At 37.3% G+C, this 21,938-nt stretch overlaps 2 protein-coding genes across 2 annotated transcripts; one reads left to right on the top strand and one right to left on the bottom strand.

The window, feature by feature from the left end:
* Window positions 1-719: 719 nt before the first annotated feature.
* Window positions 720-11,089, bottom strand: si:dkey-103i16.6 (uncharacterized protein LOC557125 homolog). The gene is made up of 8 exons (XM_027161495.2): window positions 10,559-11,089; window positions 4,426-4,615; window positions 4,171-4,344; window positions 3,274-3,506; window positions 3,085-3,185; window positions 2,834-2,995; window positions 2,503-2,715; window positions 720-1,800 (listed from the first exon to the last, which is right to left on the bottom strand). The coding sequence occupies exons 2-8, from the start codon at window positions 4,611-4,613 to the stop codon at window positions 1,696-1,698; spliced, it is 1,176 nt and encodes a 391-aa protein (XP_027017296.1). The 5' UTR covers window positions 4,614-4,615; window positions 10,559-11,089; the 3' UTR covers window positions 720-1,695.
* A 3,423-nt stretch (window positions 11,090-14,512) lies between these two features.
* tmem263 (transmembrane protein 263) lies at window positions 14,513-18,698 on the top strand. The gene is made up of 3 exons (XM_027161975.2): window positions 14,513-14,750; window positions 15,994-16,064; window positions 17,210-18,698. Exons 2-3 carry the CDS (start codon window positions 16,001-16,003, stop codon window positions 17,506-17,508), a joined length of 363 nt encoding a protein of 120 aa, XP_027017776.1. The 5' UTR covers window positions 14,513-14,750; window positions 15,994-16,000; the 3' UTR covers window positions 17,509-18,698.
* Window positions 18,699-21,938: the final 3,240 nt, after the last annotated feature.

Here is a 21,938-nt window from a genome sequence, read left to right as displayed (position 1 = left end):
TTGAATTTCAAAGTGCTGGGAACATAAATGCTAGAACTACAGAGTTACTAAGAAATGCTAGGTTTGTTTGACTTGAATCGTTTGTTTTATTACATATAAAACTTACTGGAGGTCGATGAGCTAGATGCAAATTGCATGTAAATGAAGCTTCATTTTACCTATGATTTAAGACGTGTTTCCAGATTTTCACGTTTGTTTCCTCAGTCATTAATGCTATATTTCAGCTTGTTTATCACCACACAGTCACCTAATTCATCCTCGACAAAATATGTTACTTTTCTGGAATTTTAGTATAACAGATTGGTATTTGATTTTTCTTTGCACCTCTATGATAAATTTACACAATGTGTGTAAGTTTTGTTGTTGTTTTTTTTATACTTTACTAAACTCTGTTTAAATTAGGAATTTGTCAGTGTGTCCATGTCTGTTCAGTATCTCGTTGATTAGGTTTTTAAATACTTATATCTAAAATTTAGTTTCAATTAAGTGCTGAAATATGCACCATGTTCGACACCATGTCATTTGGGTCTGGGAAAGAAAATGTTGAAAAAAGGCTGAAACTAATCCACTCGATTACATAATTACTATCTTTTTTGAGCTAGCAATTCCCCCCAAATATAATCTCTCTTTCAATATGTGTCACAAAAATTATATTTAGAAAAGGCAAAATAGAGGTTAACAACATTGACTAATGTTTTTAGAAAAATGACCAGGCAGGCAGAACTTAAATACTTTTATTATCAAGAGAAATTGATACCGATACAATGCATGTAAAGTTTTGAAAGAAAAAAGAAAAGAAAAAAAAAAAACAGCAGCGACTCCTGAATACAACTATGTCCCGAACTGTTCAGATCTAAACGTCACTAAGTACACCATCCATAAGGAAGGCATAAAAATAGTTTAAAACTGAAAAACTTCAGTTTCAGATTAAACAAATCCATCATAAGTTTTAAGACAGACACTGAGACATGAACCGACGCCAGAGATGTGAGCAGATACGGTCAGGATTAGGTGATCGTTATTTAATCAACTGTGCAAAATGTAATAATTGCTTTCTCTCAATTACACACTGGCAAGCAAAACTGCAGTTCACTCACACACAACCCTATTGACAGCCATTTACTCACACTGACACAAAGAAGCAAATACACATTCTCACACAAACACACACAGCAGCAGCAGGATATTGGTTCTTTGTTGCCAAGCAGAGACATTTATTAGAGTTTTGGAGGGAGGCCCCAGCTTGGAGACTGCAGTGCCTGTGAAAACACACACAGCGGGACACTACACACTCAGGAGGTCACGCCTCCCATGCTAATTTAGCACTGTCCTCTCAGAGCTGGACCTGCTCCAAGTTCCACAGAGTACACTTTGACCCAACGTGCATATACACACACATACATATGTCGTGGGTTATGTCCACCAAAATACCCACTTTATGTCTTATAATTAGGTCTCATCAGGTTTAAAACTCTTTATTAGAGAAATGTTCCACAAATGTACATAATTAAATACTTTATTTTAATAATTAGTCATTTAATACCCTATTAAAATGTTCACAGGTAAAAACACGCCACTGACATGTCAAGAAAGACACCCACATAACATTACCTTAAATAAAAAGAAGGATAATGTGGCCTGTATCAGAGTTATAAGAGTGGAGGTCTGTGGCAGGGTGTGACAGTAGTTTATAAGTCAAGTGCCCTTGCTGTCTGTCTCTGACGAGTCACTCTCTTCACTGTTGCTGCAGGAGCAGGCCTTGTGAGGACCAGATATGACCATGGGGATGGTCTGCAAATCCTAGAAGAAATTCAAGCGAATATGTAAAACTTGACTCCCAAAAGTAAAAGCAAAGAGCTGCTACACAGCAGTGATGATGTGTGTCCTCTTCTAATTTTAGCCTCAAATGCGCCACCTACAGTACACTATTTTATCTGCAGGAAAGGGAGGGTTACAATCTCTCTGCACTTCTGTACCGGGCAAAACAAAATGATCTTTTTGAAGCAAGATGTAATAACTGGAGTACAAGCTAGCTTGTGTCAGTGCGTCCTTAAAATTTTAGTTTTTACACCAAGGGATATGCAGCAGGCTCCAGGAACTCACTATGATCAGTAAATCACCCCTTCTGTTAAAGAAATGAATAGGCATGTTTACTGATGCGAGACTAGTTGTTTTCAGACAGCAGGACTGAAAAACAAAGTTTTTTGTAGCTAGGCTTGTAGCCATCACACTGTTGATATGAGCAAATGAGGAAACCAACACAGACTGAACCGTAATACAATGAGGAGCATATACTTGGCTTTTTCTGCATATTGTACTGCTTTAAAATGAGTAGAACTGATTTAATGTCATTTTTATTACATTTTATGCTGGATATGCTTTAAAACTTTCCAGCTGTAAAGAAATAAACCAGAAAGAAAACAGCATTTTTTCTATTGCCATTATATAAAACATTTAACATATTGACCTGAGATTATATCCTAGTTAAACACCACCACATACCCCACTCTCAGTGCTGTTCATCAGGTGTTGAATCTCTGCCTGCCAGCCCAGAATCTCAGCGAGTCGTCTGACCAAATCCACCAGGTCTCCCAGCTCCACGTAGTCTCCTCTTCTCAGGGGTTTCCGCTCAAACGGCCCCACTGCGTGTCGGTTTAGCAGCAGACGTAGAACTCTGGGCTTAACTGTGTTCACCAGGCTGGCAAAGGGCTCAATCTAACACAAAAAATAAGAACACAACCTTAAGAGACTGTGTATAACCACCATAATCAATTCAAATGTTTCCTGTAGGTTTGTGATGATAGTAATGCTGATGATGATGAACGTGTCTGACCTTTAGAGAAGTGCCCATGATGATGAGCAGGTCTGCCTTGGGGAAGTCTGTTTCATGTTGGAAATATTTTTCGGGGAGATCCTCTCCGAAAAACACAACGTTCGGCTTGACTGTGGCAGAGCAGAACGAGCACGTGGGGATGCTGTCACTCATGATGGCTTTCTGAAATGCAAAATGCAAAAAGGATATAGGTGATTATTAATATAGTGGCCCTTGTAGAGCAGTTGTAACAGGACATTGCTGATTTTCACCTTGGCATCATCAGCAGGAAAAGGTGTATAGCACAAGTGACAGGAGGCAGTCGCAAAACTTCCATGAGCTTCCACAAGTTTATCATCGGGAATACCACACACTAAGAAAATAGCAAAAGTAAGGCTTTTAAAACTTAAAAAAAAAAAAAACAGGGTTCTAAATGTCTAATAAAATTGAATTCAACATACTTTTCTCCAAGCCATCGATATTCTGGGTGTACATGCGGAGGAGCAGACCTTTCTGGTGAAGCATGCGGATAAAGTAATGGATGTAATTGGGTCGATGTCTGCCAGGGTACAGCTCTTTGGCCAGCGAGAAGAAAGGACGAGGGTCATCAGAGAAGTAGTCGATATTGAAGACAGCTTCGGGGTAGGGAACGTTGTACTTTTCCAGGTTGGCATATAAGCCAGTGCCCGGTGTTCTGGTGGCAAAAAATAACATGATATGGTAGAAAACTGACAGTTAATGAGGAGGATGTTGTATTTAATTAAGGAATAAAACATGATAGATCGGCATGATGCCATGTTAAGTTTGATGATTTATTATCTAAAAGCAGGTCCCAAAATTGGTCTATAAATAGGTTCTTATACCCAAGTGAGTTACCAGTGATGACAACTGTTGAAATATTAAAGAAGAGCATATAAGTTTATAATTACATGTAATGTAAAGTCTATAAAACAAGTTAGTTCCCATTAAATATTTGTATTATTTACAACAAAAAAAACAGCTATCACATTGAGAACCTCTCTCAAAGATAAGTCAAAAAATTGTAGCTTATGTTATAGAGAAAGCTCAAAGCACAAGGATCTTTCCCTGTGGTAGATGATAAAAGAACAGATTTATCTCCAAAGCTTTTTCTTCTTTAACAAACATTTCCTTACAGAAGGCTTGGCCAAAGCAATAGCTATGTGCTATTATATACAGTATTAAATATTTTAAAATATACTTAAGCTTAAAGTATCTACATGTCTACTTTACAGGTCGGCGTTTTTAAATTAATTTAAATGAACTAAAGTAATCAACACCTGGCCAATCAGATCAGTTAACTCTACAGCACAGTGCTTATGATGAACTGAAACTCTTACCTAAAGTCTGGTATGCCACTTGCTGTGCTGATTCCAGCGCCAGCCACTACTACCACGTTACGCAAGCGACCCAGCTTCATGAGTCGGCCCACAGTCTCGAGAGCTCCCTGGGGGACTGAGTGACCTGATGTGCTCTTACTAACGTCAGTGCCTGCTTTTGGTGACTTCCCTTTCCTGAGATGATAAGGAGAACTCATGTCATTTTCACGATTCACAGCAAACAGTGAAATTAAGAGCGCTGCCACAGTATCGCACCGTGCTAATGAGGCCTGCAGCTCGCTCACTCTCATGAGGCTCAGGTCATCGAGTAGGACCGCGTCTGAGGGTTTGCTCTGCTGAGAGGAGGATGGAGCGGATTCCTGAGAGCCGACGGAGCTGCGCGTCACTCTTCCAAATCCAGGCTGGTTGCTCCGTCTGTCCCTGCTCATCTTCGTTTTGCTCATGCCTGCACATGCACAAACGTACATGGTACATTATTATGTTGCATTATACCGCAGTGCTGCTGAATTCTCTCATCTGATTGGACAAAGAATGTTGACATTTTTGTTCTAGAACAGCAGCTCTGACAACAGATCAGATGGCAAAGCGAATCAAAGGGTTATATTAATATACTCATTCTAATACATTTCCTTTTCAGTAGAAACAGGTACTTATATGGCAGACACTCCACATAACCAAAGACTAATAATAAATCGATGTTTGACATTGAATATATATATTGAATATAACATTTCAATATCTCTAGTATCAGTACTTTGTAACAGTCAGAAATGAAGCACAGGTTAAGTGGTTCCTCAATAATTGTAAGCTTTTTCCACAAGCCTATTTTTTAACAAGACAATGGAGTTACAGTTTAATGGTAACGTGATACCAGTTATCTGCATTTTTGTTGTCTTATTAACTTTGAAAGGGGGATAGAAGAAGAAAACTGGTGCTAATGCTTATAAAATAAGTGAAAAAAGGAAACAACTAGTATTAAAGAACTTCTACAACATTCAATGTAACTATAAATGGAAAGGATTATGTGATGCTCCATAAAAACTAAATAAAAATGCTGACAAATTGCTGTACTATATGACAAATCCAATCATTTAACAGGAAATTAAACTTCAGATTGGTAACAAATCAGGCCAAGTGTCAGACCACACAGCCGTTGACTCTTCTATATAACAACGTGATTTATTCCTTAGTTGTATCACAAATTAGCGGTTTACATACAGCCTGAAAAGCTAGATCAACAGGCTAGATCAAAAACGAGCAAACAGATTTCAATTTATATTCAACTAACACGGGTGGACCGAGCACTTAAGATATTAAATTAGTAACCAACTGACCAACATGAGTTCAAATACTGCTTGTGTGGAAACAATGTCCCACACGCATGCAAATGGAGACTTCAAGATTAAATTTATTGTAAAAACTAAATAAATTAATCATCACTGATAAAAAAAGTAAAAGTCTTTTCACTCTTCAATTGTTGAATTTCATCAATCATCATCATTATCATCACAAAAAAAATGAAAATAAAAAAAATAAATCCTCTTATATAAAGCATCCCACAGTTAGCTTCAAGATGCCTGAGAAAGACTAACAACCCTGGCAATGCTTACATGTGACATTATAACCCTATATAATGTATGTTTTTATGTATGCCATGTTTATCAGAATGTTTTAGGCGATTTCATTCTTGATTTGAGCAACAGGTCCCTCAGTGTGACTCGGTACTATCTCAGATCCAGAATCTTCTGAGGCTATATTTAAACTGCACTTAAAGCAAAATCACGGTGTGGCTCTTTTGTATTCTCCTGCTTTGGTTAGTGAAAAGCTTCAGTGTTTTAAAACTGTCACCTTACAAACAAAAGCTAATGGCTGTAATATATTTAGTGTTCCCCCTTTGTTGAGCAGCTATGCTAATACAGCTCACAGCTGTGGCAGCTTTAATGCCCAGAGAAGGTGGGGGTGCTGGGGGTCCAGGATTGACCGTGTGTCAACAAACCCAGCTGGAACAGAAAGGAGGAAGCCCCACAGAAGGCCCCTCAAACACCGCAAAAAGTGACTGAACTGAGATAGATGATTCAGGGTAAATTTCAATAAAGAGAGTACTGAGGAGGCAACAGAGATGTGGGAGTGTGTTGCCAAAATTAGCCAAAAAATTTCAGCCAGAGTCCAAGTGTGCTGGAGCTTGTATCAAATTACCACATGAGTCATGGCAAACTTCACTGAAACCCAGAAAGGCTTTAAACGATTTTTGGCTAATTGGTGAGGTGCGGATTGTCTATTAGATATGGAGTGAAAAAATAATGGCAAATCAAACTGAACACAGATGAAGGGTTTGGGATTTTAAAGCACAAATGTTTGAAATTATGAACTCAACCAGTTATTGTACGGGTTATTCTTTTGAAGTCTGGAGGTTACGGCTGATCTAATTTCTGTATAAAATCACTAAAAGATTTACAAACATTTTCGTAAGTTTTAGAGTTTAATGGTTTGATTGTCAATATTTAATTAGAATTGCATCATTACTTATAAACAGACAGAAGGATATAACATGGATGACTACAAAAAGTGTCAATAAATTAGGCAGCTGGCTCTCCAGTAAGCACTTCTATAGTGATATTCTAGTCAGGGTTGTGATGGATCCGGGGCCTAACCCAGGAACACTGGGTGCTATGTAAAGAACACCCCCCAAACAGGACACTGCAGGGCAGCGGGCACACTCATGCACACAATCGCAGTGTACATCAAATCCACCAATGGAGATGGGGGTGGGAGGAAACCAGTGAATCTGGAGGACATGGGGAAAACATAAAACTCTACATAGAAACCTGAGCATGGGATGAAACCAGAGACCCTGGAGATGTGAAGTGGCAGCATTCTCACTGCACCATTTTTAATCACCTTACACTCTTTTAAACTATGAGTTGAAGACAAAGAAATGCATCCTATAAAATGGAGCCTGCGTCATAGCATACAAATGATTTAAAGTCTGTCCTTTTACTGAAGAATGTTAAACTTATCACAGGCTGGAGGGACACAATCACATTCAGGGTGACAATTGGCTGCGACCGAGAACCTGACAAAACTGTCTAAACTTTGGAAGTCTTATCAATTTAAAAAAAAAAAACTATACCAATCCAAACCAAAAACCCAGAGCACACCACTGACATGTTGATTTTGTCTACTGTGACACACCAGATGCTTCTGGAATTAAGTAGATTAGAGCTCTCTCTCTCTCTCTCTTATTTTTTCTCCCTCTTGAGGAGTTCTAAAAGCATCCAGGCTCCTTATAAGATTAAACTTCCCTATCTTCATTACTTTAATACCCATTTCTATGGAACTATTAAAAACTACAGGTGGCAAGAGATCACAGCTTTTGTGTCCTGTCCACCCATAGAGAGACCGCTGAGCAGGGCCAATATATCACAGAACATCTTAATACGACTCCACACAGAGCATTCTCCAGTACATCTCCCCTGAAAAGGAGAACACCAACAATGAAACCACTGACATGTAGTAAGATACAGATGAAATCTAATGAGATGCTGTGTCAGGGAAACTCCTCACTCATACATTTTTGTACTTCCTAAATGGTACTCACGAGTTTTAATATTCAACAAATTGGTGTTAATTAACTACAATCATATGTCAAATTAACATACTGATGGGAAACACCATCGGGAATTTTCACAAACTCACTACATAGAATAATTAGAAACAAAATAAACAGGATATGAAGCAGATCTGACAGCAAGATTATGTAGAATCAGGCAAACAATTCCAGCTTCCAGTAGGATAAATGAAGTGTTTAAGTAGTAACGGCTGATTTCTGCCTGTTCTTTAGCCAGCTAGCATGGAGTCAGCAGTGGAAAGACAGCAAACACGTAGCTGTCTACCTCAGAGAATGTTTACTAAACATAGAGAGAGGTGATAGCAATAACACAAGCCATGTGCAGAAACTAGCAAACCTTAAGTAGGGAAGGCACAAGCTGACTGTTACACACAGTGAGCAACAAAATGTTAGTTTTTAGTTACACTCACTTTATTATGGTTCACATGACAAGCTCACTATGAGAATACGACATGAGGAGGCACTAAAGTGCATCTTCAAACTTATATGATATTCTGTATTAAGCCTAGCATGACATGACATGACAAGACATGACATGACAGCAGCATGCGCTATCAATCAGGCAGGCTAGCAGCTATGCCATCAATTAGCATTGGAAAACACAAAAACAAGTGACCTAAGATACACATCAGGTGTTAAAAATAGAATGATTCGGTGTTTTTTTTTAGTTTCATAAGCCTCTGAATGGCAGGTTTCATGGGCTTTCCAGGCAACAAACTACAAACATTTCTACAACCAAAAAAATTCATACATATAAACATATTCTACAGAAATCACCAATAAAGCAGAAGGGGGAAAAGAAAAATGACGAGTGTTCAGACAGACCATGACATCAATCTGAAATAAAATAGTGAATAATTCATTTAAACTGGGTATGGGTATATAACTATACATCATTTAAACTGACCTATTAAAAGTGTGTGTGCAAATTGTCTCTCTGTACTTAGATGGTCAAAACTTCAATCACTAGCACCTTAATCAAAGGTGCTATAAGGTGCAAATAAAACACAATTTGTAAAATCAGTTGAAAACGTCATTCTCGCCTAGTCTGATAACTGCTCCATCTCGTAGTGTTACTTGTATAATGAGCTACTCTACGACATCTGCTGCCCTCACAGCTCCTGTCACCACGGTGATCACTTCAACACAAAAAGGTCTACATTCCTCTTTATTCACCATTGCGCTAATGACAAGTCACTTTGGGTTGCTTCTTTGTTCAATCCTTATATGATACAATGCAACTAATTTAGGCTCAATGTGCTATTTGTTCAGGGTGTGTGCAAGGGTGTACATAAGAAAAAGCAAACAACTGACTACAGAAAAAACACATACTGTACAGTGGGTTTGGCAATGCGAGATGTTACAGCACTAAAATGACCTGGTAATGAGTTTAAGTCTGGAATGCAGAATCCACAAGACACTGTTAAGTGTTGAACAGGTGAAGAACACTGAGTAATGAAAGAAATAGAAAAAACAAAACAAAACAAAACCTTTGTACGGTGCCGAAGGACATACATTTTAGTTTCAGTGATTTTCCTCCACTGTTAATTTCAAAGTGATTAAAGCAAAGAAAACAACATGACAATGTCCTTTTAAGAAAACCTGGTGAAGACTGACATCTGGTGGTACAGGTGACAGCAGCAACGTGGGGTAACTAATAGTATTTATTGTATTTTGATGGTGGGTTGTGTGCTCTAATTGATGTCGGACACAGCATTTTTGTTAGTGTTGGATGGGTTGGTCTCTGGAGTTTATATACAGTAGAATGGTAAACATCCAGCGAACAGAAATTCTGCAGGTGGGATTACTATGTTGATTCGAGAGGCCAGATAAGACTGGGAAGACTGGTTTGAGCTGAGAGGAAAGCTATGGTAACTCAAATAATACCTCGTTACTACCGTGTTGAGAAGAAATGCAACACAGAGTGAACAACATACTGAACCTTGAGTTGAATGTGCTGGAACAGCAGAACAACACATCAGGCTCAAGCCTCAGCCCAGAACAGGAATCTGAGGCTTTAGAGGCTACAGGACCACAGGTCAAAGATAGATAAAGCTTGGGAAAAATGTTGCCTGCACTTACGAATCTTGAAATCTGTTGCAAAAATCAGATGCCGGGGAAAGAACTTAGCATCAACACCATAAATCCATGGACCCTACAAGCTCAGGCTCAGGTCAACAGTTCAGGCTGATGGTGGTGATGGGATGGATGTAGGGAACGTTTTCTGTGTATTAGTGTAGTGTTCCTAATAAAATGTCTGTGTGACTGTCCACAGGAAAAGAAAGGCAATTCAACCTTATCTTTACTTCTGAAGTTTGCATGATGAAATTACAACAACAACAACAACGTTGCTGTATTATTATAGTACAATTTGCTTGTAGTGCTATTTTAATGAAAGAAAATGAAAACAAGAAGAAGAAAAAAAAGCTGCCCATGGATTATTTTCAATAGCAGAAAAAAAAGTATTGTAAACACAGTTCTGTAAATTACCCATGCATCTTAAGATAATATTGTAGATATATATTTAAACAGTTAGTCTGATGATGAATGATGCTCAGATGTCATTGAAAACCTCATGAACTAGTGGAACTGTTTGATTTTTGCAGAAAGGCATGAATGCATGCATTCTTACATCTTATAACATTAATACTACCTTTAGTTATACACTGTACTAACTACATCATGTTGTACCACTGTTGTTGTTGTTGTTATACAGAAAGGTAAACAAATAAATAGCAGCTAGTCGTTCTGTGGCCAAACCTGCTTCCAGTTAGTTGTCAGGTAAACATGAAGGGTTGAGATGTTACAGCTCAGTTAAAGCCCCCCAAACAGCACCAGCAGCTCCGTGTTCTCCTCCTATAAAGCACCGTACTTAGATTTATAGACAGCTTTACACCATGTCACGAATGAAAGGCGAGAAATCTGTGGGTCATCTGTGGTTTAATGTGCAACCAGGCAACAACAAACGGACAGGAAATACGTCACTCTAAAGAAGCGCGAGGAAACTGAGCGCGTGTATTCAAACATCACATGGCGTTTGAGCGGAAATGAGGAAAATTAGACCCTTGAAGATTAGACTATTGGTTATAATACGAGTAAGAGTAAAAACTGAAAGGTGTGCACCAAGGGAGTCTTGTGTCGATTACCATGTGATTGCTCATTTTTTTCTAATTAATTTTTTTTAAAGAGAAACAAAATAGAGCTATTTTAGGAAAGGAGTTTGTTGTCAATCTCTTTGGATGGTTGATACTTTCAAAAAGTAAATATGGTACCCACGACATACTCTTGTGTGTGTAATTTTATTCTCCCTATCCAGTTTCAATCAAAATTCCTGTTCTGTTCAGTGAATCAGATCAATGGATTCGGTTCATAGATAAAAACGATTCTTCCGACTGCCTCTAGACCTTTAACGTGAATAATAAAAACCAGGACAATATTTGCTATATTATGTGTTCATTTTTCCTTTTAGTTTAACTGTATAAAAATAAAAATAAATAGAGAAAGCTCATTGCCTACATCTTCAAAAGGGCACGTGTATGTGAGTCGGTTCAAACCTGGATCAAAGATTCGACTCGTTCATGACACATCACTACTAACAACTACAATAACGTCTGTTTGGGGAATGTTGTCTGAAATATAGCGTAAACTCCTGAACGCACGAAAGTAGATTTGTGTTCAAGTTATCTACCTTATCAGGCACCTCAGAATCATGACAAATAACAAAATGATTACAATATTTTATAGATGATTGAAGTGGGGAAAAAGTTCATCCATGAGTGACTTGCATACTAAGTGCATTCAACTTGCATTCACTAAGTGTTGCTGGAGGAGTTTAGTCTTGCTTCATCTCTACCAGTGACTGATGCAGCAGTGCTTTAGTCCTTTAAACCGTTCAGCTCTTCTGATGCCGATCGGTTTGCAGCTGTATCCTATACCTGCAATACATTCTGGTCTATTGATTCCAACATTCTCACTAATATGACACTGAATGGCATTAAATAGTATGTGAGTGAGGACAGACCATGTTTTTTGTTTTATTGTTTTATAAAATTTCAATGTCTGTATGTTCATAACAGTTCTGGCAGACCTTATCATGAACCCCAGCAGGGCAGAATGGGATAAAATGTCCGTTTGCACAATTCGGCGGTGAATTGTTATAACAAAACCGTTGCATTCTCTGTGGTACAGCCTATAAGCATAAATGTGAAATACCAAGAATGATGTTTAAGTACACATCCATAAAACACAACGAACAACAACAAAACAAGTTATTTATATATTGCATTTTACAAGTTTTAAAGTTTCTTTCATTAACAATTGTTATCGTGTTAGACAAATTTTCTTCTTGGGTTTTTATTCACAGATTGGGCCTTGTTAGACCAGATCTATTTGATTTACCATAAAGATATAGAAACTAATTCAACCCATTCTAATGCTTTCTAGGCCATTAAACAGTCAGCAAATACTGCTCTGGAGTAGTGTTCAGAGTAAAAAGAACACAGGCGGGTACTTCAGTACCTGTTATAAACACAACTACTACTAAACACCACTTTTTTCCTTGGGACTATGTTTAATATGAATCAACAAATTTTCCAGATCATATAGAAAAGAGGAAACAGGCATATGGTAGACTTGGTTGCTTTATATTTTAAGATCAGTCTCTCTTGGTTTCATCTGCTGACCTTTGATTGAGACTGCAAAGTGATAGGGAAAAACCAGTAATATATTTGAGTCGTAGACACACATGTAACAATTTTATTCCATGCTCCCGTTTCATTCAATCCAGCTTACAGAGGCTAGTGGGCAGTTCAATTATTTTCATATGGTTAATATTTTTTTCTAAATATATTCGCTAATGAAATCATAAGTGGTTAAACTGACAAGTGCCCATTTAACCACATTTAACACATTTGCATATACCCCACTGTGAACATACAACAGTATAATACATGAGTAGAGATTATTCTAACAATCATTAAGTGATGCAAGCTGAAAAATGTTGTATGCTTTTATGTCTGTTGTTTGTATGTGCAATTCTAGAAATATCCAAAGACAAAAGAAAAATGTTTGTTTTACTGTTTTTGTCCACTCTGGCACTATGAATCTTAGTCATTTTGAATGCTTCAAGCACACTCAAACACAATACACACATACACACTCACTGTCCACTTTATTATCAAGTGGCAGAAGAACACTGCAAATAATCACACAGCTCAATTTGCTATAAAGTAATTAATAACTGAAATAATCATTGTTTACAACCAGGGTGAGTGGAAATGAGTTGAAAAATCTCAGCATGCATGAAATTCTCTGCATGCTTAAAACATTAATTCTTGAAGTGGACTGGCTACAACAACAGAAGGACACATCAGGTTCCACTCCTGTCAGCCAAGAACAAGAAAACGGAGGCTATTGAGGATACAAACTCATCAAAACTGGGCATTTAAAGCTTATTAAAAAAATCACCTGGGCTACTTTACTGCATAGTGTGGAAATACGTTAGATTTTTAGATTAGAAGGTTTTTTTTTTAAAGGTCTTTCTCTATACATCCATTTATTTATACTCACTAACCACTGTACTGTATACTGTTCAGGATCACTGTGAAGTCAAGTCAAGTCAAGTGAAGAAGCTTTTATTGTCATTTTAACCATATATAGCTGTTGCAGTACACAGAGAAATGAGACAATGTTACTTCAAGATCATGGTGCTACATTAAACAAAGACAGAGCTATAAAGACTTAGTAAGTTATTCCTAGATACATAAAGTGCATCTGTGAAACATGGTGCGAACAGTGCAGGACAAGACAAACAAGACAGACAAGACAGTGCAGGACAAGACAAAGACAGACAAGACAATGCAGGACAAAAGACAAGACAATACACAAAAGACAATAAACAGAAACAGAGCTGACCAGTGTAAATACTGTATGTTCAACATTATTGCATGTGCAGCAATAATGGAATGAACACAGTGTTATATCTGAGATAATATAAAGGATTCAGAGCTTGTAGCAGGAACTATGCACAAGGAAAAAATACTGTGGATGGGATTCCAGTCCATTGCAAGATACACCACACACACACACACACACACACACACACACACACACACACACACACACACACACACACACACACACACACACACACACACACACGTTTAGTTTAGAACTAGAGGCAATTAACCCAAGCAATCCACCTATATCCATGTTTTTGGGAGGGAGGTAGGAGAAAACCAGACAACTCAGAAGAACTCCACATTGACACAGACCTACAAAATCCATACAGATTGTAACCTAATCCCTAACTGGAAAGCTATCATGGAAGAATGCATATTTATATGTTTATATATATCAAATAAAACACATTCAATTCCAACACACTTTTCCTGTAAACGTCTTTCTGCTGCAAGTGAAATATTTGAATCCTAACAACATCAATAGACATCAATTTTTGGTTTACAAATGTATAATATTTACAAATATATATATTATACTCTCGGTGTAAATGTTCTATGAATGTTCTATGAACGTTCTTATGTTTGTGACACGAATTAACGACGTGTCCTCCAATAAGTATCGACTGTTGTGAGTTTTGAACAAATGCGAGTGCAATTTTGTTTGTTTGTTTGTTTGTTTTGGTGTTTGTTTGTTTGTTTTTTGGTAATCATGTGAAACGTCAGTGCGACTGTAAACGTCACTTCCTGTTTAATGTGTCCAAGGTGGTAAAAAAAAGAGCAAAGTAGAGCGCCACGTCACGTCACGCAACGTGTGAGTGTGTTGTACGTGAGACAGACAGACAGAAAGAAAGAAAGAAATAAAGAAAGAGTCGGTGAATTTAAGATTATTTCAGACCTGATTGACTTTTAAAAAGGCGACAAGAAAGAAGCGGACAGAAGTGAAAGTTCAGAGGAAGGAGAGGAAAAGCAGCTCCTGCTAAAAATCTCTAAAAGTAAGAACATCATGTCGCTAACAGTTTAGGAAAGTTTTACATAGAACTTTTACACCGAGCTGTAGAGTTAACTAGCTAGCATTAGTGTGTCATAATACCAGTAATTCTCAGTTAACATTTTGGGATTTATATCTATATATTTTGTATATATTTACATATCTCTGTATATAATATTATATACACACACACACACACACATATGTATCAGTGTATATATTTTGCTGGTGGTTGTTATATGTCTGATGTCCTTAAAAACCTTTTAGTTTGTTAAGATTTCAGCCAAATTAAAATGTCTAACCTTTCTAACATCTCTAGCATTTTAGCTTTTGTTCATGTAACATACGATGTCAGCCTCTTCAGGTTTCTAATGAAATATGTGCACTTGTTTTTAATGAATACTGTTTTCTGAAGTCATGTTTAGTCTTTGTGATGGAGTAAAGGTGGAGTAAAGGGTGGCACACTGCTGTAATCATTCATGCCTACGTGTAACTGCACTCAGTGGATGACTTGTTTTTAGGCTCATGTTCAGCTCTCACAGGAAACACTGAAGGCCTTTAACAAAATGATTAGAATATTTTATAGTAGGAGTAAAAGTTCATCCGTGAGTGATTTGCATACTGATCTTTAAAACGTGATCTCTGTGATTTTCAATGGTGTATAAAATTTATTTATTCCTTTACTTTTTTGCCTTATATTTACATGTTGGTCTGTTTTCACTAAGTGTTGCTGGAGGAATTTAGTCTCGCTTAATCTCTACCAGTGACTGATGCAGCAGTGCTTTAGTCCTTTAGACTGTTCAGCTATTCTAAAGCCGATCGGTTTGATCCTGCCACGAACAGCATCGTGTTTTTCATCTTGTAGCTCCATATCTATCCAGGCCTCTGCTTTAGCACAAAGCAGCTGTATCCTATACCTGCAATACATTCTGGTCTATTGATTCCAACATTCTCACTAATATGACACTGAATGGCATTAAAATAGTATGTGAGTGAGGACAGACCATGTTTTTTTGTTTTATAAAATGTCAATGGCTGTATGTTCAGAACAGTTCTGGCAGTATGCCAAATTATTCATTGTCTTTAAAGATGTAAGTAAACACAGTCCTGACTAGTTGTAAACTGGTCAGCCTTGTTCTTTGTTGATCTTGGCAGCACCATACACTCTAGGCCTTAGTTAGTTCTTTGGTCCCTTTCATGAGTGTATTTTTAAAAACCATGTACACCTTCTCATTTTTCTTCCACAGAGCCACAATGAGCAAAAGAGATGAGCCACAGCATGATGAGCCTGCATACTTAAAGGATGAACCTCCAGGAGGTAGTGAATTTCTTTGAGTGTTTTTTTTTTTTTTTTTGAATTATCTAATCGATTCTGACATACATAAAAGTAGTACCAGTGTGAATTCACATGATGGTGCTCTTGTGCTATCTAGTCCTCCATCTAACAAATGACCTCATACTCCTTTTTCTCCTCTGCATCCCCTCTTGAGGCTTGGAGCATCAAATACTTGTTATATATTGTTAAATAATTGTTTTAGGTGTTTCAGTGCTATTCTCCAGCCACTGTTAATTTGCATTCGGTTCCAGAATTGTCCAAAGCTATGTCAGCATTTGTCAGATTTTATTGAAATTTAAATACAAAAATGATGTTCATTCATATTTGCAGGTGAATTTCTCTTTTGAGCATATGCCTTTTTTTAAATACTCCGATTCCTTAAAAAAAAAATCAGATAGCTCTTTAGTCACATGATCATCTAAAGATGCAGTGTGTCTTTTGTAATAATGAAAAAAAAACTTCAATAATCATATGTACAATGCTATGTCATGAAATATCACTGGTTTCCTTGTTGTAGGCTTTTCTGGCATGAACTCTGATCTAACCAAAGCAGGGCTGCTGAGCTCTAATTTAGGGGTGGTTTGACCTGGGGGGGGAGGGAAAGGAACACTCATGAAACACAAAGCATTTAAGCATTGTCTTGTCTTGTTTTTCCTCCCTAAAACCAGTCAACAAATAAATATGACTGCATATGTGTTTTTGACTATCCGATATTGGTAGTGGTATCTGCTTCCCTCATCATACATTTATAAAATTCTGCTTGAAAGATATGCTGATGCTGGCTTTCTGTCAGTATAAACAAAGGGGTTATTAAAGTCAAAATAAATATTAGCTATAATCAGACAAGTATACAATTAACATCAGTTACCAATATTTATAATTGATGGTTCTGAAAATTCTTCAATTTAAAATGTCCAAAGCATCACTTGCAGACTCAAGCAGAAGAGATAACATGGATTGGGAAGCAGTAGATATACGGTGAAAAAAGTTTAGCCACATGGAACTATTTTCTGAGTTACACTAGATTATTGACTATAGTACTTTGCTGTTAGATTGATCATATAATCGTTATAATTTATAGGTAATTATTGCTGATCTTAAGTACTTTTTTGTTTTCTATTCTACAGATATGAATAAAGACCACCCACAAGCTCAGCCAGGTATGTTTTCCAGAGTGACGGGAGGTCTCTTTAGTGTTACCAAGGGGGCTGTTGGAGCCACTGTTGGTGGGGTGGCCTGGCTCGGAGGGAAGAGCTTGGACCTCACTAAGACCGCGGTCACCTCTGTTGCTGCTGTTCCTGGCATGGGAGTCGGATTGGTGAGAGGGGGCGTAACAGCAGTAGCTGGCGGAGTAACTGCAGTTGGCTCAGCAGTTGCTAACAAAGTTCCCATTGGAGGGGCCAAGAAGAAGGACAAGTCTGATTGAAATGGCTGAATTGTTGGGAGAGATGCTGTCATTTGTGACTTTATTATATGACTCCTCATTGGGTTGACGGTTGGTTTGATATTCTGCAAAACGTTTTGTTGGGACCAGATATATCTAGATCTGATCTATGAATAAGCGACTTCAGTGTACTAAGGAGCATCCATCTGCTTCTCATAAGAGGCCATTTTTGTGTCCTAGGTTGTATGTTTTGGAACGTGACAAGGTGAGAATGTTGTGATCCCAGTAAGGGCAAAAAGTTTTTATTTTTGAAGTATTAGTGAAAGTTTGGAGACTTGGGTATTAATGAGGGACCACTATAACATTGTCATGTTTTGCTAAGCCACATTGGACCAGGTTTTGTATCTTTGACCAGAAACTAGGTACCATGCATATCTTTGTAGCAGAGACTTAGAGAAAATTAAGACAGGCATCACTTGGGTATCCCTCAGTGTACTGCAGGAGAAAATCTGAGACTGGTGGGCTGAAAATAATGCTTCATCTCTCTGATACAGCCTCTGGGGTCCGGACTGAGCCTTGCTGTCCTTTCATACAGCTTGTTCATCAGTCTCTCTCTTTTCCACTTGCAGTACTTTGCAAAGAAGCCTTGAGCCTCTAGTCACAAACAAATGTGTTTACTCTGTACCAAAACAACAGCTAAGGAGTTTTTCATGTGAAAACTGAATGCTGGTAGCAAACATTCCTAAGCAACACCGTAATATTGTTCAGTGTAATATCTGTTTAGGTTTGATTATAACGTATGATAAGGACTGGGCCATTTTTCTACTCTAGCCTTGCAGTGAAGAATGTAACCAATAAAGTATGTTTGATTATACATGTTTTATTTATCTTAAAGCCTTCTTTCCAATGGCTTTCAAAATTTGTCTTGTCCATTTCATAAGGAGATTTTCCCAGGCTAATACCGCAGTACATTTTTATATGATGACAATTTATAAATGAACAGTATTTTCTCAAAGATGTGCTCTAAATCTTTATTTTCCTACAACCAAAGAATGCAAGATGCTCAGTCAATGTAGGTCCTCTCTTTAATAAGCAATTTTTTTCTTTTTCTTTTGTTTCTTTGTTTCTTTTTAGATTTTATCAATGTAAGTGTATACATTTTACACACAAATATGTAAGTCTGCGCTTGAATATATAATGTGAATTAAATAAAGTAATAGGATTCAACATTGCATTGTGTTTTGACTCTCAATAAATTGATGGAAATTGTGGCAACCACACTTGGTTGTACCTTACTGAATGAATGTTTTAGCTCCTCAACAGTCATTTCAAGGTATGAGTTTCAAGGTCCTTCCAGGTCTGTCACTTCCTTCAAAAACTCATTTCTCAAGGATCTGATACTCAAGGATCTGATAGTTTCTGAGAAGCTCACTCATGACTTTAGAGGTTCTAGGACACTGGAGGTATTGACTGTATGTGCAGGAATAGTTATCTTTAACTCTTTTTATTTGAATATATTGTCTTCTGCTAAGGTAGGATTTTGACTTTGTTCTAGAGTAGTGTGATTTGAATTTTGTTATATTTTATACCATTGTTTATCTTCTAATGTTGGCCTTTGCTTAGTAGTTCTCTCAGCTGATTTATCAGGAGTAGTTTTAGTCTCCCTTAAGGTGTGAATTGTGGGCAGGGTTTACTCATTTAAATTAAAGCGGTTTGTAAGTATCCCTCTAGCGCATTGTAAATAATTGTCTAGTACTGGTTGATATATTCTACCGCACCACATGGTCTCCTCGTCTCATTTAAACATCTCTTTTGAATTTTATGTCATTTCAGTTACCTCTCCAATCAACCTTCTCATCATTATCTACCGCCCTCCTGGTCCCCTAGGAGACTTCCTGGAAGAAATGGACACACTGCTCAGTGCTTTCCCTTCTAACAATACTTGGTGATTTCAACCTCCCCTCTGAAGAGCTTCAATCTACTTTTCTCCTGACTTTTTTGGACTCACTCTCTTTTCTTTCAAAAATTCTTAAACGCATTGTGTATAATCAACTGTCTGTCTATCTCTCACAGAACAACCTTCAAGATCCAGTCTGGCCTTAAAGCTGCACATTCGACAGACAGCCCTTTTTGATGTCTTTGAGAAACTACATGCTGCTAGATCAGCCAAGCTGTTATTGTCCTCCTCGACCTTTCAGTAGTGTTTGATACGGTCACCCACAAGTTTCTCTTGTCCACCCTCAGGAGTCTTGGGATTTGTGGATCTGCATGGGTATGGTTTGCTTTCTACCTGGAGGTAACATGGAGGGGAGTGACCTTCTTTTCTTCTTGTTCTCCACTCTCTTGTTGAAGTTATTTCCTCACAATGTATCTTTTCTTTCCCACCCCCAGATACCACTGCTTCTTTTCAGATCTCAGCATGTCTGTCAGCAATATCAGTTGAAGATCAATCCTAGCAAAACTGAACTGCTGACCATCCCAAGTGATTCATACCCAGGTCATGATCTTGCAATATCTCTGCACAATGATCTGATCTCTGCTTTAGTCACAGCTTGCAACCTTGGGTTGACAAAGCTATCATCACTCCTCGCAATGCACCTCGCACCCTCTACCAGCACTGCTCCACTGGTCCCACCAGCTCTCCGGGTTAGAGGTAAGTATACTACAGTACAAGACTTTTTTCTGTTCTGGCTCCAAGGTGGTAGAATGAACATCCATTAAAGGTCCGTACAGCTGAGTCACTGGCTACTTTCAAATGACGATTGAAGACCTACTTAATCATGAAAGACTAGCACTTTCTTCCCTGTTTGTTGTATGTGTATTTATAAAATAATAAGTTTTGATTTTTTGGTAAAAACAAAGTGCAATATGAAGTTCATGTGGGTTTCCTAAGATACTTACTGATCAGCCATAACATTAAATCTATTAACCGGCGAAGTGTATAGCATTGATCATCTCGTTATAATGGCACAGTGTGATGTTCAGGACAATGTTCTGCTGGGAAAACCTTAGTTGTTAAATCACCACAAACAAGGTGTTTCCATAAAAACCAAAAAGCGATCATTGTGTATCTGCTAAGTAAGTCCAAGGCATGCATCCAAATAAAAAAAGCAATGGCTTAACTAAAGAAGATCAGTGTTTCTGAATGACATTGATGTCATTCTTATTTGTAATCATGTCTCATTTTTATATAACTACACCTTTAAACAAGGCACTGAAATCAAAGATATGTTTAGTATTGACAAGAAAACACTTCACTAAATGCATTGACTGCATTATACCTCAAGCATTCCTGATTCCTGTAAAATAAATGAAAATGTAAGGGCAAAAAATAAAAGAATTTACCATCAAGTGCAAACATTTATTTAAATAATAATATGTTTATACTAACTAACTTTTCTAACAAACTTCCCATATCCAAATGTACAGTATCTCTTGTTATGGCAGTTATTGGAGCTACAGTTAGATTATCCTTCAGTGCCTTGCCACAGTACAGCACTGTGATGTTCATATCAGTCACCCATGTTTGCCTTGTGGCTTTTCTCTGTTTTTCTTGGTCCAGTGATGCAATCTAGAGAAACAAACTTTCCCGAAGGAAGTTGATCACAACACACGGTGCTGATGATGTTTATGCTATCAGATTATTCTGGCCTATAAAAATTGGCAGCTATCGTGGGGGAGGCTACTAGAGTATTTCTGAAGCTAAGTGCAAGCAAGAACCACAAAGGAAATGTTCAAGAAATGTTTTCATGTTCAAGTGAAGTTCACTTAGTGAACAATAAGAACGGAAATGTTTCGGTATTTCGGTTCATAAAACATGCCAGAATCAATCATTTAGCTTCTTGTATCTTTATAGTTCGTATCTGACAAGCACTGGAGAAGTGATAGATTACCATAAAACCTGGTAACAAAAAATCTGAGTTATATGCTAAAAAAAAATTACGTATATAAGTGACTTATTTTGGAATATCCATTTATTCATTTTAATGTCCATCTGTCACATTATGGGAGTGAGAACGGATGCAAAACAGATTCACACTGCTAGAGAATACTTTTTTTTTTTCAAAAAGGGCTTATTATTAATTATTAATTATATAATTTTATTATTATATTATATATATTATATTATGTTATTATTTTAATACATTATTATTATTATTATTATTATTAAAGACATTTTATAGTGTAGCTGTGTGTTTGAATTGCACATGGATATTTCTTTCTATATCAATGGGTAAATAGCAGTGACAAGAACTTAAAAGCATATATTTTTAATAAAGGACACATTATGGTTAGCTTTCAGTAATCTTTGTGTTCATTTTGGCTTTGAATTGAACTTCGAATCATTTTCAGCATGGGATAATAGCTTGACGATGTCAAATTGTGTAATTGTTAATAATTAAAAAAAGAAAAAAGAACAACATATGATTCTTCATTTCTGTGACTTAAAATCAACTGACACCACTTTTAAT

Source organism: Tachysurus fulvidraco, chromosome 13 (assembly GCF_022655615.1).
Source record: "Tachysurus fulvidraco isolate hzauxx_2018 chromosome 13, HZAU_PFXX_2.0, whole genome shotgun sequence".
NCBI lineage: Eukaryota > Metazoa > Chordata > Actinopteri > Siluriformes > Bagridae > Tachysurus > Tachysurus fulvidraco.
The sequence above is the reverse complement of the archived record's forward strand: the minus strand, read 5'-3'. Positions and strand labels throughout refer to the sequence as shown.